We start from the raw sequence: 14,991 nt of genomic DNA on the forward strand, positions 1-14,991 counted from the left end.
CTGTACTTGCTGCGATCTGGAGCTACTCTTTGTTGTGGTGCGTGGCCTTCTCATTGTGGTGGCTTCTGTTGTTGCAGAGCACGGGCTTTAGGCACACGGGCTTCAGAAGTTGTAGCTCGCAGGCTCTAGAGCGCAGGCTCAGTAGTTGCAGTGCACGGGCTTAGTTGCTCTGCGGCATGTGGGATCTTCCCGGACCAGGGATCGAACCCGTGTCCACTGCACTGGCAGGTGGATTCTTAACCACTGCGCCACCAGGGAAGCCCTTGTACTATATTTTAATTAAATATTTAATAAGTACTCAAATTTAGCATTATAAAATTAAAATATTGTCATTCAGCAGTATCTATTCTCTAGTCAAATTGTCTAAGTTATATACTGAAATACTTGCTATTATGCTGCTTTTATGACATAAAGGTACACAAAAGATGTATATCTGAAATCATTATGTGAAAATTCATTTTGGGGGAAGGAGTTGTGGGGGAATGAGTCATGTCAAGTATGCCAAGATTGTTATTTATTTAAAAGAAATCTAGGTGGAATCATCAAGTGAAGAACTCATTGTAAAGCAATTATCATACTGCCTTACTTTTCCTACCCCCAGCAGTCTGCTGTTTACATTTGGAATTTGCAAATCAGATTTCTTAAAATGGGATAAATTTACATATAACTTCAATAATTTGCAATTTAAACTTTATTAATGTTAAAAATAATTATTGATGTTACAGTTTTTCTTGAAAGGTAAACTATTTGCTAATTGCCTCTTCAGTTAGAAAATTTTACTCACTATTTCCATTAGTTGTTTTCCCAAGAAAATTCAGTGAGCTCTGCATGCATATGGAATTTAAAGAAATAATAGCAATGTGTCTAAATGTAATAAGACTAGCTGATAGCTCAGCTAGGATGTGGTAGTCTTTAAAGCCTGAATGTATTTTATTTATATTTTTTTCAGATTTATTTTGGCTGCGTTGGGTCTTCGTTTCTCTTGGCGGGCTTTCTCTAGCTGCAGCGAGTGGGGGGTTACTCTTCGTTGCAGTGCGTGGGCTTCTCACTGCGGTGGTGGCTTCTCTTTGTTGCGGAGCACGGGCTCTAGGCATGTGGGTTTCAGGAGTTGTGGCTCGAGGGCTCTAGAGCACAGGCTCACTTTGTTGTGGTGCACGGCTTAGTTGCTCCGTGGCGTGTGGGAACTTCCCAGACCAGGGATCGAACCCGTGTCCGTGTCCGCCTGCATTGGCAGGCGGATTCTTAACCACTCCACCACGAGGGAAGTCCTTGAATGTATTTTAAATGTAACAGATGATTGCAAGGTTAAAATAAGTTGCTAGAATTAGTGATATAAATTCATCCTTTCAGAAAAAGGTAGTTATTTTTATTTCTTAAAGCATTTAAAAAATACTTAATTTTTCTTTGTTAGTCACTGAAGAGAACATTAAAAATTTTAAAGATGTTAATATCTTTAAGGTTTAAGATCTAGGACTTCAAAGCTTAGATTTATTAGCAGCAATATGTAAGTTTTGTTACAATCTAATTTATGTTACTGTCCAGCATGTTTGCATTAAGAAGCTAAGCAATTTTATGTGGATTTTAGAAAACCCTATATAAAAGAAAGCTTTGAAGACCATGGCAAATTAAATTGCATTATACATGTGCTTTGAATGAATTCAGTAAGGACTGATAGCATAGTGCAGTTACTGTGCTCCAGCTAATGATTGAAAATAAAGTAGAAACATACTAAGTATTAAATGATTATATTTGTAATATCAGTTAACTGTCTTATTACTTTGTACTACTCCTTGTGGAGCTGAACATTTATGAAGTTGTTTTAGATGTTTGTCTGGAATAAATACATTTAAATGGTTCCTAGTTAAAAATGTTTGTTAGAGCCAGTAAAATATAACAAGTCCATGAAATTAAATTTACCATCTCCATCTGTGTTTAATATTCATCTTCTATAACCTTTTTGTTTTTCAGAAAATAATCGGCATAGTTATTGGAAAAACAGATGTCAAAGGCTTTCCAGACAGAAAAAGCTGAGTTCTATTTAACTCTTTGCTTCATTTTTCATCAACTGTGGCTTATGACTACAACAAAATATATTTAAGTGATTAAATTTCTCATGCCTGTTTAACTCCCTAAGAGCAACAGCCATGTTCTCTATTGCATCATAAAGTACTTGATTTAAGGCCACATGTGTGGCCTTAAATCATACTTAAAACATACTCTAAAACATAATTTTAAAAGCTGTATATACAGTACATAGCTGAATTGGTCAACTCATTAATGTGTATCAACGAGTACTTATTGAGCACCTCCACTGTGTAAAACCTGGTGTAAAGGTAAGAGAGAGAGATGTTGTATGTAGTCTCATCATCCTCAGTTATCAAAGTGTCTGAAAGGATGGACATGGAGCTAGTTTGACTGGGCTCAGCACCAAGTCATCTGAGATCTATTCTATGTACAGCTGTGAAATTGGGGTAAATAAAGCTGGGATGAGAATTAAATGAGCTCATACATGGAAGGGTGTGTAAGGCACAGTAAGAACTCCATGTTAACTATCAATATCAGCCTAAGAGATACAAGTACACAGGTAAATCTCCATAGAAGACAGAAAGTGATAAGGAGGAAGGTTTTCCAGCAGGGATATGTCATGACAGCGTTGAGTGAGAGAAGTTACAGCAGCAGTATCTATGTATTTACTCAAAGAACCAGACAATTCAGTGGAAAAAAATCATCTTTCACATGTGGAAATTACAGTTAAATTTGGCTTTAGTGGTTCTTATTGAGTTGCTTGAACTGTGCAAGAATTTTAGGACTATGGAAAGACAATCCAAGACTAAAATTGGATTTTTAAAATCAACTGACCCTCAAACTTTTGTAGTTTACATGCAGAGATAAACTATAGAATGCCAAAAGTAGCAATTCACTATTATTAGCTTTTGAAGTGTCAATGCTTTTTATTAAAAGGTACAGTATATGTCCTTCTAAACAGCCTGAGGGAATCCAAGCTCTAGTCAGTCAGCCAGTAATTTTGACAGAAGACAATTAATTGTGGCTGTGTTAATTGACTTATGGTGTAGTGATAGGTACCTTTATTTTCATTTTATTTTTTATAATATTCTATTGTTATTTTTGAGGTAAATAACAAAGATGTCATCTCCCACCCATACTCGTTTGTCTTCTCTTTACTGCATCATAATTAATTAGATCAGAATTACCACTTGAATAGTTTGAGAAATCCTGCATTTCTGTTTTCTAAGCTGTAAAAGGAATAACTTGAAATATATGAATTAGAAAAGGTCAATATTTATATATTTGCTTAAATTACAGCAATGAAATATAATTTTTACCTATTAGTGAGAGTAGGGCACCATTTCTGTAGTGTTTGACTATTTTTTATAATTGTCTGTACAGTATTCCTTTTTTGGAGAAGATATGCTTACTGACTTTAAAAAACATTACACATATCAATATATTGTCATAAAAAATTCAAGCAGTGCAGAAGGTCATAGAGTCAAAAAGAGAAATTCTTCATTTAACCCTCAACTTTTCCCATCCCAGCCCCCACCCCAAAGGTAAGCACTAATCACAGTTCAATAGATATCTATAATGTGCATGTGTATGTTAGGTTGTATTACTTTTCAAAAACTTTTAAAATTGAAGTATAGTTGATATATAATATTATAGAACTTACAGGTATACAGTATAGTGATTTACAATTTTAAAGGTTATATTTCATTGTAGTTATTATAAAATACTTGCTGTATTCCACGTGTTGTATAGTGTATCCTTGTAGCTTATTTTGTACCTAGAAGTTTGTAGCTCTTAATCCCCTACCCCTATATTGCCCCTCCCCCTCCCCCCTTTCCCCCCTTCACCCCTTCCCCCCTTCCCTCCTTCCTTCCTTCCCTCTTCCCACTGGTAACCACTATCTGTGATTCTGCTTTTTTGTTATATTCACTAGTTTGTTGTATTTTTTAGATTCCACATATAAATGATATCATACAGTATTTGTCTTTTGTCTGACTTATTTCTCTTAGCATAATGCCCTCCAAGTCTATCCATGCTGCTGCAAATGGTAACATTTCATTGTTTTTTTATGGCTGAGTAAAAATTTCATGGTGATGGACACTTAGGTTGCTTTCATGTCTTGGCTATTGTAAATAATGCTGCTATGAACATTGGGGTGCATGTATCTTTTCAAATTAGTGTTTTTGTTTTTTTCAGATATATACTAAGAAGTGGAATCGCTGGGTCAGATGGTAGTTCTATTTTTAGCTTTTTGAGATGCGTCCGTACTGATTCGCACAGTGGCTGCACCAATTTACATTCCCACCAGCAGTGTACAAGGTTCCCTTTGTACATTCTCACCAGCGTTTGTTATTTGTGTTCTTTTTGAGGATAGCCATTCTGACAGGTGTGAGGTGATAGCTCATTGCCGTTTTGATTTGTATTTCCCTGATAATTAGTGATATTGAACATCTTTTAATGTGCCTGTTGGCCATCTGCATTTCCTCTTTGGAAGAATGTCTATTCAGTTCTTCTACCTAGTTTTTTGGGGTTGTCAGTTTTTTTGATGTTGAGTTGTATGAGCTGTTGATATATGTTGGATATTAACCCCTTATTGGTTATATCATTTGCAAATGTTTTCTCCCATTCAGTAGTTTGTCTTTTCATTTTGTTGATGGTTTCCTTTGCTGTGCAAAAGCGTTTAGGTTTAATTAGGTTTCATATGTTTATTTGTGCTTTTATTGCCTTTGTTTTAGGAATGGATCCAATAAAATATTGACACAATTTATGTGAAAGAGTGTTCTGCCTATGTTTTCCTCTAGGAGTTTTATGGTATCTGGTCTTACATTTAGGTCTTTAATCCATTTTTAGTTTATTTTGTGTATGGTTTTAGAGAATGTTCTAATTTCATTCTTTTAGTGTAGCTGTCCAGTTTTCCCAGCACCACTTATTGAAGAGACTGTCTTTTCTCCATTGTAGATTCTTGCCTCCTTTGTTGTAGATTAATTGACCGTAAGTGTGTGGGTTTATTTCTGGGCTCCCTGTCCTGTTCCATTGATCTATGTGTCTGTTTTTGTGCCAGTACCACGCTGTTTTGTATTACTTTTTAAATTAGCAAAACAATAAAGAAAGTTTATTTTGGGAAAAAAGTACTTGCTGACCCCTAGAGGTATCTTTTAGCAGCACACATTTATTTGTTTTGAAATAATTTAGATCTGAATTATGACTTAGGGTAAAACAACAGTAAGAGAGAAATGGAGACTCTAAGCTAATATCTGGATGGTTCAAGCCTACATGTTATTTCCCTCCAAATATACAGATAACTGGGGAAGTGGAACATAGGGGTAACAGTGAGGTGAGTTATCTACCTTGGCAGCTTAGAATTCATAAAAGCATAACTTATATAATTTATATCTGAAATAATATTTTACACCATGTGTTTGAGTGTTTTTAGCATAAAATAATCATATTTGTTCAAAGTTAAAATAAAACTTTTCATTTGAAAAATAAAAGCATTGGTTTTCCCTTAGATATTGGATCAGAAAGGTACACTTTCAGTTTCACCATTCGTGATTCAACAACCCATTTTGTAAATGCAACATCATGGGGCAAGGAAGATTATATCAGATCACTTTCTGACGGCTTTCGTGTTGGAGAGTGCGGTAAGTTGGCATTGATTCTTAAACTGTTTCTCTTACAGTATTATTCCCATGATATGTTTGTGATAACTACACTGAGGGAGTCAAAATGAAGTAAGACACAATTCTTATTCTCAAGAACCTTACCAGAAAAAAGTCAAGTGTTAAGAGTATAACACAAGGCATTCAGCATTTAATTGAAACATACAAACATGATAATCACATATTTTTACTAAGTAGCTCTATGATCTTTGGTTTATTTCTATTTCACATTGCATCAGTCCCTCTTGTGGCTCTAATCATTTATCTTTCTGTAAACATATAATAGGGATACTAAATAGATTTTGATAAAAGATATTTGAATTTTTAATGGATTTTAAGAAACCTTCAGCCTAAAATACCATATCTTTCATATCGTCTACCCACCCCAGTAGCCCTCTGATGGTACAGTGTAGTATATTGAAAAGAACAAGACTTAACAGGTAGATCTGGATTCAATTCCAAGTATCAACATTTATTACATTGTGGCTTTGAGAAAATTTCTTAATCTTGTTGGGTCTCAACTATGAATTAACACCCTATAGAGTCTTGTGAATGTTAAATGAGATAGTGTGCCTGTTAGAAAGTGTAGAACTTAGTCACTCAATAGATGACAGCTCTAGCCTCATACAAGAAACAAGAAAGCATGTATACCAGCTCTCTTTCATGGTAGAAAAAAGAAGGGAAAGGGTAACACAGACAATTAAACTACTCCTCTCCAACCCTGTAGTATCAAGCAGCGTAGTACCCATACTAGTTACTCAGCACCCAATCATATTATTAACTTTCAGGATTACATATAGTATCTCTCTAATTGAATAATAAGGTAGTTGAACATATGGACTATGAAGGCAAAAAACTTTGCAAATGGTCACCGGGCGCAGTACAAGCAAAACATTTCTTGGATGAATGCCAGAACATTAGTTACCTAGAGCTAAAGATATATTTTGGTATTAACCTATGTTCCATGTTGATGGTTGTTGTGAGGATGAATGAGATAAGGGATTTTAAAGGTGTAAATCTGATGATGCTTTAGAAGTAAATAAGATTTTGGTGTGGTAGATTAAAAAGATTACAGATTTTTGAATTAGAATTACAAATAGAATTAGAACAGTTCTAATTCCAACTCTACTACTTTCTAGATATAATAACTCAAGAAAGTTATTTAACCTCTGTGAACTTCAATTTCTTCATTTGGAAAAAGGGATAATAATGAGGGATGGTTGTGTGAGGGATTAGCAAAATAGAGCACAAAAAAGTCTAACATAGACCATAGGAAATGGAAACCCTAAAATGTTAAGTCATAAAGCTGATGAGTTGTGGGGCTCAAATCAGGACCCAGATTTTGCATTGCTCTTTCTAACTACCACTATTATTTTTGAGGACAACTGTGAATTGGGTGAAGATCAATTTATTTTATAGAAGGGCATGTTGTAACCAAATCAAATGTTCAGTGTAACTATTCAATAAAGTAATATTAATGTGGATCATATGTTGGGATTTAAACACAAAGTATAAGAAATGTCATCTGAGATCAAACTGATTGGTCATACCCCAGGATTCTGTTGCTCACAGTGCCACAAGAAAATGATTGTGAAGGATACATAACACCAATTCAAAATTAGAAATAACATTGTAATGTTCATTGTTATGTACACTCATTTTTAAAATTTATCCTGTTACTTTTTTGTAATAGCATCATATTTTCCCCTCTGTTTTAGTGATAATTGAAAATCCCCTGATCCAAAGAAAGGAATTAGAAAGAGAAGAAAAGTTCAGCCCTGCAACTCCTAGGTAAATCTAGCACAGAGGTCAGAATGATTATTACTTTATGCCAGAATGATTATTACTAATAAGTTTATGCCAGAATGATTATTACTAATAAGTTTTTGCATGTCAGATTAACAGAGAGCTTATTAAAGGTGTATAATTCAGTTTGAAAATTAGGAGTTTCATTCTGCTTCACCATATTTATCTTTGATTATGAAATAATTTACTTTGACATAGGATCACATAAAAAATGGCTTTGTTTTTAGTACTTTGATTCTCATTCTTAGATTACAAAAATCTGACTCTAGTCACATTAAAGCTGAACAATGAAAAGGTAAATCATGGAAGTCATATATCCATTTTTTCATCTCAATTTATAACTCTCTTTACATGCCTTACTATCTTAGTTCAGGTTACCTGGAAGCAGAGCCCAGAGGAGGATTTTCGTGCAGATGATTTGTGATTTGTTGAGGGAAAGCCCTTAGAAGTAGCCTGTAAGGATAGCATTGGGAAAGTGAGCAAAGAGGCAGGTTCTGCAGGAGCCCAGTCTCATCCTGACCCAGATGGGAGCTCTGGAGCATGAGTGGCACCTCAAAGTGGTACCACCCTAAAGAAAGAGGCCTGGGCTTTTGTACCCTGTATTTACAAGTTATTGGCTGAAGTCCACCCCCTACTCCTGCGGAGGAAGGAAGGCTTAAAGGTGTTTCTGGCTGAGGGCAAATCTCGAGAGAGAAGGGTGTAGCTGGTAAAGAGCTCTGGGTGGGCACAAAAGTCTCTACTACACGTGCACCTGCAACCATTTTTCTGACCTTATCTTATAGGTCTCATTTCTCTGCAGCCACATGAAGAGTCCTCCACTTTATGAATATCCTGGGCTCATTCTGCACTAACAGCATTGCGTGTTCACTTCCCTCTGCAAAGAACGATCTTATTTGCTCTTCTCATTGAAGTGTCAGCTTAAATGTCACCTCCTTAGATCTTCCCCCACCTACTCTGTCTGTAGTAGCCCTTCCAGTCTGCATCACTAGGACTTCGTCCTGTACACAGGGTATGTGTACCATCATAACCCTGATCACAATCTGGAATTATTTGATTAATTGTTCTTATCTGTTTCCCTCTCATGCATGTAAACTCTGTGAGATCATAGATCTTGTGTGTCTTCCTCACCACTGTACCCCCTGTGCCTAGACTAAGGTCTGGCACATAATAGGCTCTCAATAAGTGTTTATGGAATGAACACATGAATGGAGGGAGGGAAGAGCATCCTTGGCAGAGGGAACAAACATGAAACCTCCTGGCCTTTTCCAGAACAGTTAATAATAGTTTAAACCTTATGAAACTGTTGATGTTTGACTACGTTTTTCTCTAAAATGGCAGTTTCATAGCCTAGGAATATGATGTGGCTGGAATATAGGCAGGGGAACAGCAGGAGGAGAAGCTCGAGAGAGAAGCAGAGACACTTCACAGACAGCTTTGCTTGTTGTACCAACTTCATACTTTGGTGATGGCTAGCCCAGAAGATCTTTTGAGCTGGGAAATAATATATTCATATTCGTGGTTTAGGAAGATCACTTTGGCTACCTGAGGAGGACGGACAGTAGGGGAACAAAGCTTAGAAGACAAGCAGTAGTTTGGGTGAGAAGTGATGAGGGAAACACCTAAAGCAGTAGCAGGGGAGGAGGCGGGGTGCGGGGGGGCCCTGGATTAGAGGAATAGAAAGAGGATCCATGGAGGACACTTGGGAGTTGATTGGCTGGAAGGGGAAGAGCACCTCAAGTGTGTAAATATTGTGCATCTGTTCCTACAGAGCACCACAGAGGTAAGGGAAGCACATAGGCAGGTCAGTCAGTGTCATAGAGGTGGAAATCACCCTCCTCCCACGCCACACACAATGTTTTAGAGTGCTTTTACACCCTTCTTTTTTACAGGGAAAGAAACTGAAACTCAGTATTGTGCAAGATTAGACTATTAGTGTGCTAAAAACTCAGACACAGTTGGTCTTTAAAACATTTTCTTAATGAAAATACATTTTAGACAAAAAATATTTTACAAAGCTTTTCAATGTTTCTAAGAGTGAAAAGTATAAATCTTCTTAATATAATTTTAAAAATATAGTTTAAGTTACAACCAAAGTTTAACTGTGAACTTTGAAGTATTTTTCTATTAGAAAATCATTTGATATTAACTTTTGGTGTGTGTTTTTACAATTTAGCGATTATAAACTATTGCTCAGTGAGAATCACTCAATGGTAAAAGTTTGTTCCAGTTATGAAGTGGATGCCAAGCTACTTTCTTTGATATACTTACCTGTTAAAGAGTCTTGTGATTATTATTCATTGGGTGACATTGTTGCAAACGGACACAGTCTTGATGGGAGAATTATTAATATCCTTGCAGCTGTGAGGTCGGTAAGTTAAAACCCCAACAAAGCCAAGTTCAGTTTGGTGGGGGGAGTTCTATCATTTTATTTGTGTTTGGAAAGTAATAATCAACTGGAGGAAAATTTCCTCTGTATCTTGATCCTTCCTCCGTTGAATTTAGAAAATAACACTTCTCATTAAAGGGAAAGCAGCATGTTACCTATGAATGAGTAGCAAAATAAAATTGTGTTTGAATGTTAAATGCAGTACATAGTTATAAATGATCCGCTAACTATATGAGACCTTTTCATACTTATGTTAAACAAAAGGCACAAATAGAAAGGGTAAATTCATTGACTTTAAGATCTCCAGGAAGTTCTTCGAAGGGGCTTAAGTTGAATAAATCAAGGAATCAATTCAATGCGTGTTCTCAGAGCTGTCCTGAGTTGGGGGACAGAGTGAGAAACCCATGGTGCTGCAGTAGGGGCCCTGTGAGCTAATACATATCATCAGGTGCTGAAAAGCAGAGCAGAACGACACTCCATGGGGCGCCGGGGAATGTCTCACCATCCTTTGCTTCCACATCTCCCTCTTACCCAATTATTGCAGCAAGTTTTGAACTCCATTGGACAAACTAGAATCACTTGGCAGGGAGCAAATTTTCACAAAATAAAGTACATAAATAAAGGGGCAAGAATAATTTCTCAATATACAGAATGATGATAATCAGAAGACAAAAAAACGGGAAATAGATTTGGGTACTTATAGTTAATGTTGTAAGTAATTGCTAATTGTGTTTCCATATTAAATGACTGAGTGTCAACTATCCCCATGACAGGCCAACAGAGGCCTGCCTGCGTTGTTCCCCAGCCCAGCCCAGCACAGCACAGCACAGTGCCTGCCACACAGTGAGCACTCAGTATCATTCAGGATGGAGGAATAAACACCCGATATGACAATCTTGAAAAATGGGAAAAATTCCTTTCTGGGCAACTTAGGTTCAATCTTACTTAAAGGCAGGATATGATCTCTCAAATTCCCTGAAATTCCATACAATGCCATTATATTACAATGTAGTAAGGATTTTCTAAAACTCAGTATGAATATAAAACCTGCAACAGCTTTTTCCATATCCCCCTTCCTGCCTCCACCCCTTGAGTCTGGTACCACCTTTCATAGGATTATATTATTTCTTTTATTTTCATGTCTTTTCTCTCCCATTTTGCTTCCATCCCTCTTACATTTCCTTATCTTTACATTTTTATTTAACCTGTTTTCTTCCTTCTCGCCTCTACTTAGGTCTCTTCACTTTAAAACTCCTTTTCATACAGTTTTCTTGCATGCTGTGATATGGTAGGCCTCTCTCATACTCTGGCTGTCCTTTCCTCTGACTTTCTTTCTAGATGCTCTCTTCTGCAGGCAGCTGTGACTCTTTCTTCAGCTCCTTCCCAAGGAGCTCAGCCCTGACAATAGATGCATGCGTGACAGTGGCATAGGGGGCAGCTGACTGTCCATGCCTGGGCCATTGCTGTGTGGCCATCAGAGGTGCTGCTGTTCCATGTGAGAACTCCCTGAGGGCACAGAAGGGCCCCTGAGTTCACCTCCACCTCCATGATCCTCTTACACCACAGTGTGGACTGAATCAGATGGTATATCAAAGCACATTCCCATGTATCCCTCATTCAGTTCTCACCAGCTTGTCCCTAGGAAGGCAGCAAAGGGGGTATCAATATCCATACCTGGGCTAGCATGACGAGGACACTGAGGCCCAGAGACATAAATTCATCCAGTCACATGAACTCCGTGCCAGGCCCTGCGCTAAGCCATGGGGATACATAAATATTGAAAATGTACTTTCTACCCTCACTGAGTCCACATAGATGCCACCCAGGGACTTGTCATGGAGCATTTGTTCTGACATGTTGAAAAGATCCCACAGTCATGACTTAAAAGCACACATATCTGTATCTCTCTTTAATCAAAGTGTGTGACTTACAACTTAAATACACCTAGTTCAGAGATAAAAGATGCTGTTAAATCATCAAATATATATTAGTGATTCTAGCTATTTTGATATTTCTAATTTGTTGTTTAAAAGGTAAACATTTGAGTATTTCCATCAACAAATATTTAAGTACCTCTACAACTCTAGGTGAAGAAAAATAATGATTTTCTTCAATTTATCAGGTTGGAGAGCCAAAATACTTTACAACTTCAGACCGAAGAAAAGGCCAGAGGTGTGAAGTTAAACTCTATGATGAGACAGACTCTTCTTTTGCAATGATATGGTAACTTCCCACATCTGTTCCAAACTGTGAAATCTGTGCTATTATCACCAAGTCAGACATTTTAATTTCATCAGGAGATGATGGATTTCATATCAGGAGAGGAGTAATGATATAGAAATGATATTTTAAAAATAAACCTTTCTCTTGTATGTTGAGTCATTACAGTCTATGATTACCTTATAATGAAGTCTTTAGATGGCATGGGATTTCATAGATGGACTCTTCTGTAACTTGTTTATTATTGTACTCTGTTTTGTAACAAATCATCATTTACTAAGTCTCATTGATAAAGAACAAGCCAGACTTTCTGTGATTCCTTGGGTGGTACCCTGGAGGCAAGCCATGGAAAGATGGTAGAAAAGCAAGCATTGTCACAGGCTGGGTTCTATGGGGCTCCCAGTGTGTCAGATGTGGGGCAGGGCTACATTCTGAAGCATCACAGGGTATAACATGGTATTGTTTAGACTTCAGATGCCTGGGTACCAAATAAAGCACTTAATTTAAAACAGGGCTTCAACCTATCAAGTCCCCCGAGCAGTTTATCCATGGTTGGGGCCCTCCCTTAATGGCATGAAAGAGTGACTTCAAAATTTTTAAACTTGTAGTCACTCAGTTCTAACTAGCCTGGAGTGACCTGGGTGATAGGAAAAGAAGGAATTGAAGGAGCAGAAGTTGTTAGAGATGAATGGTGCTGAAAGGAATGATTTTCATAAGCATTAAATTTTCTGTGAAATAGGCAGTGTTGCCCTGCAAAATGCAGGAGAAGCCAAAATCCTTAACTGTGCCTTGGACCGTATGGGAGATTATTAACCTCATCCATTAAGACATCCTTTTTCAAAAAAAAAAAAGACATCCTTTTTCTGGTAAATAATGTGGTCACTGCCAGTTTTTTTCTAATGTATTTGATTTTTATCACTTCTTTTTTAACACATGCAGTTGGGATAATGAATCTATTCTACTTGCACAGAGCTGGGTGCCACGAGAAACAGGTATCATACTTCAATGATTGTGTTCAATATTTGTCATTTTTTTATCCCCCTGTGTAATAATTTTAAAATGGCTTTTTTCCCAAACAGTAATATTTGCCTCAGATGTAAGAATAAGTTTTGACAAATTTCAGAACTGCATGACAGCAACTGTAATCTCAAAAACCATTATTACAACTAATCCAGGTAAAAAGCTATCTGAAATTTTTTATCCCTTTGGAAATGACTATATCATGTATTCCAATATTTGTGCAGTGTGTTTAAGAATGAAAATGAAGCTTGGATTTCATTTGAATTAAAAGTGAAAAACTGCTTCATATGACTTTGAAAAACTTACAATGAGCTATATCTTTGACAGCTTTACAAAAGAAATGTGAAAAACCAGACTCATTTAAAAAAAATAAATTTATTTATTTATTTTGGGCTGTGTTGGGTCTTCGTTTCTGTGTGAGGGCTTTCTCTAGTTGTGGCAAGCGGGGGCTGCTCTTCATCGCGGTGCACGGGCCTCTCACTGTTGCAGCCTCTCTTGTTGCGGAGCACAGGCTCCAGATGCACAAGCTCAGTAGTTGTGGCTCATGGGCCCAGTTGCTCCGCGGCATGTGGTATCCTCCTGGACCAGGGATGGAACCCGTGTCCCCTGCATTGGCAGGCAGATTCTCAACCACTGCACCACCAGGGAAGCCCCAGACTCATTTTTAAAGTATTATCCCTTGTGATGATTTTGAGAGCTCATTGCTATTGATTGGATAACCTAAATTATTGACTATTTTAAAAATAAATTTAATTTTACTGCATTCAAGTAACAGCACTAGAGAGTGGAGAACATATATATAGTATCATTAGTTCATAATTGTTAGTGATTGTTAAAGGGTTTAAAACTGTTCCAGCATGAAATCAGAGAAGCAGGTTTGGGGAGATGAGGGGTTGGTGCCCTTAAGCATCCTCAGAGTGCTTTGTAGTGCAGATAGAAAGATCAGCCCAACACTGCAGAAGAGTACAGAATTCCCAGAAGTGAATAATCCTTCAAAATCTCAAGAAGATATAAATATAGTAGGTATCATTTTAAATATAAGTTCACTCTACTGGTCAATAACGAAGCATTAATAGTGACTGAGAACTATAAAGCAATTTTGTCTTTGACCAAACATATCAGAATTTTTAGAAGTAAAACTACTCTGAGATATGATATAAAATAACAAGACTTTTAAAATATAAGTATGTTGGATCTTGCTCATCTACTGTAGGAATGTTGTCTCCTTAAAAGCAGTATCATGGTAGGTGATACGACACTCATTGATTTGTTCTTGTTGAGCTCTCATCTACTGTGCACATGCTGTGTGCTGGGCACTGTTCTGGGTCCAGTGACAAAACACAAATATCTCTCCTGCTCATGGAGCTCATGTCCTAGCAGCGGGGAGACAGAAAACGAACAATAAAGATAACACATCCATGAATTATGAAATGCCTGAGAAGTAAAAGAGGAACAGGGTCAGGAGGGTCTAGAATGCCATGGTGTGTGTAGGGAAGGTTGCTGTTTACATAGGATGGTCAGGTAGCCCTCACTGGGAGGGCAACATTTGAGCAAAGACATGGTGAGGCAGTGAGGGGGTTAACCATGGGAAAAGAGCACACCAGGCAGAGGGACCAGCCAGCGCAAAGGCCCTGAGGCCAGTGTGGCTGGATCTGATAGAGCAGGGCAGGAGGAGGAGTGGAGGTCAGAGAATAAATGGAGGCAATCGAGAAGGACTTACTGATAAAAGAATGCTGGCTTTTACTTTGTAGGAAAGGGGGAGCAGGGCAATGACATTATCTAAGTTCTAAAAGGATTGCTCTGGCTTCTTTGTTGTAAATTAATGGGGACACAACCATGGTCTGTTCTTACCATAGGGCAATAATGTCAGTCTTC

General features: G+C 37.4%; 1 protein-coding gene across 2 annotated transcripts in view; it reads left to right on the plus strand.

Moving 5' to 3' along the window:
- The window catches only part of MEIOB (meiosis specific with OB-fold), a 30,614-nt gene that overhangs the window by 5,683 nt on the left and 9,940 nt on the right, over positions 1-14,991 (plus strand). For both annotated transcript variants that reach the window (XM_059039064.2, XM_067012493.1), the window contains exons 3-9: positions 1,969-2,026; positions 5,535-5,666; positions 7,403-7,475; positions 9,664-9,859; positions 11,999-12,099; positions 13,036-13,088; positions 13,176-13,271. In XM_059039064.2, coding sequence (XP_058895047.1) covers positions 1,969-2,026; positions 5,535-5,666; positions 7,403-7,475; positions 9,664-9,859; positions 11,999-12,099; positions 13,036-13,088; positions 13,176-13,271 — 709 coding nt within the window. The remainder of the gene's footprint in view (positions 1-1,968; positions 2,027-5,534; positions 5,667-7,402; positions 7,476-9,663; positions 9,860-11,998; positions 12,100-13,035; positions 13,089-13,175; positions 13,272-14,991) is intronic.

Source organism: Kogia breviceps, chromosome 14 (genome assembly GCF_026419965.1).
Source record: "Kogia breviceps isolate mKogBre1 chromosome 14, mKogBre1 haplotype 1, whole genome shotgun sequence".
Classification (NCBI taxonomy): Eukaryota; Metazoa; Chordata; class Mammalia; order Artiodactyla; family Physeteridae; genus Kogia; species Kogia breviceps.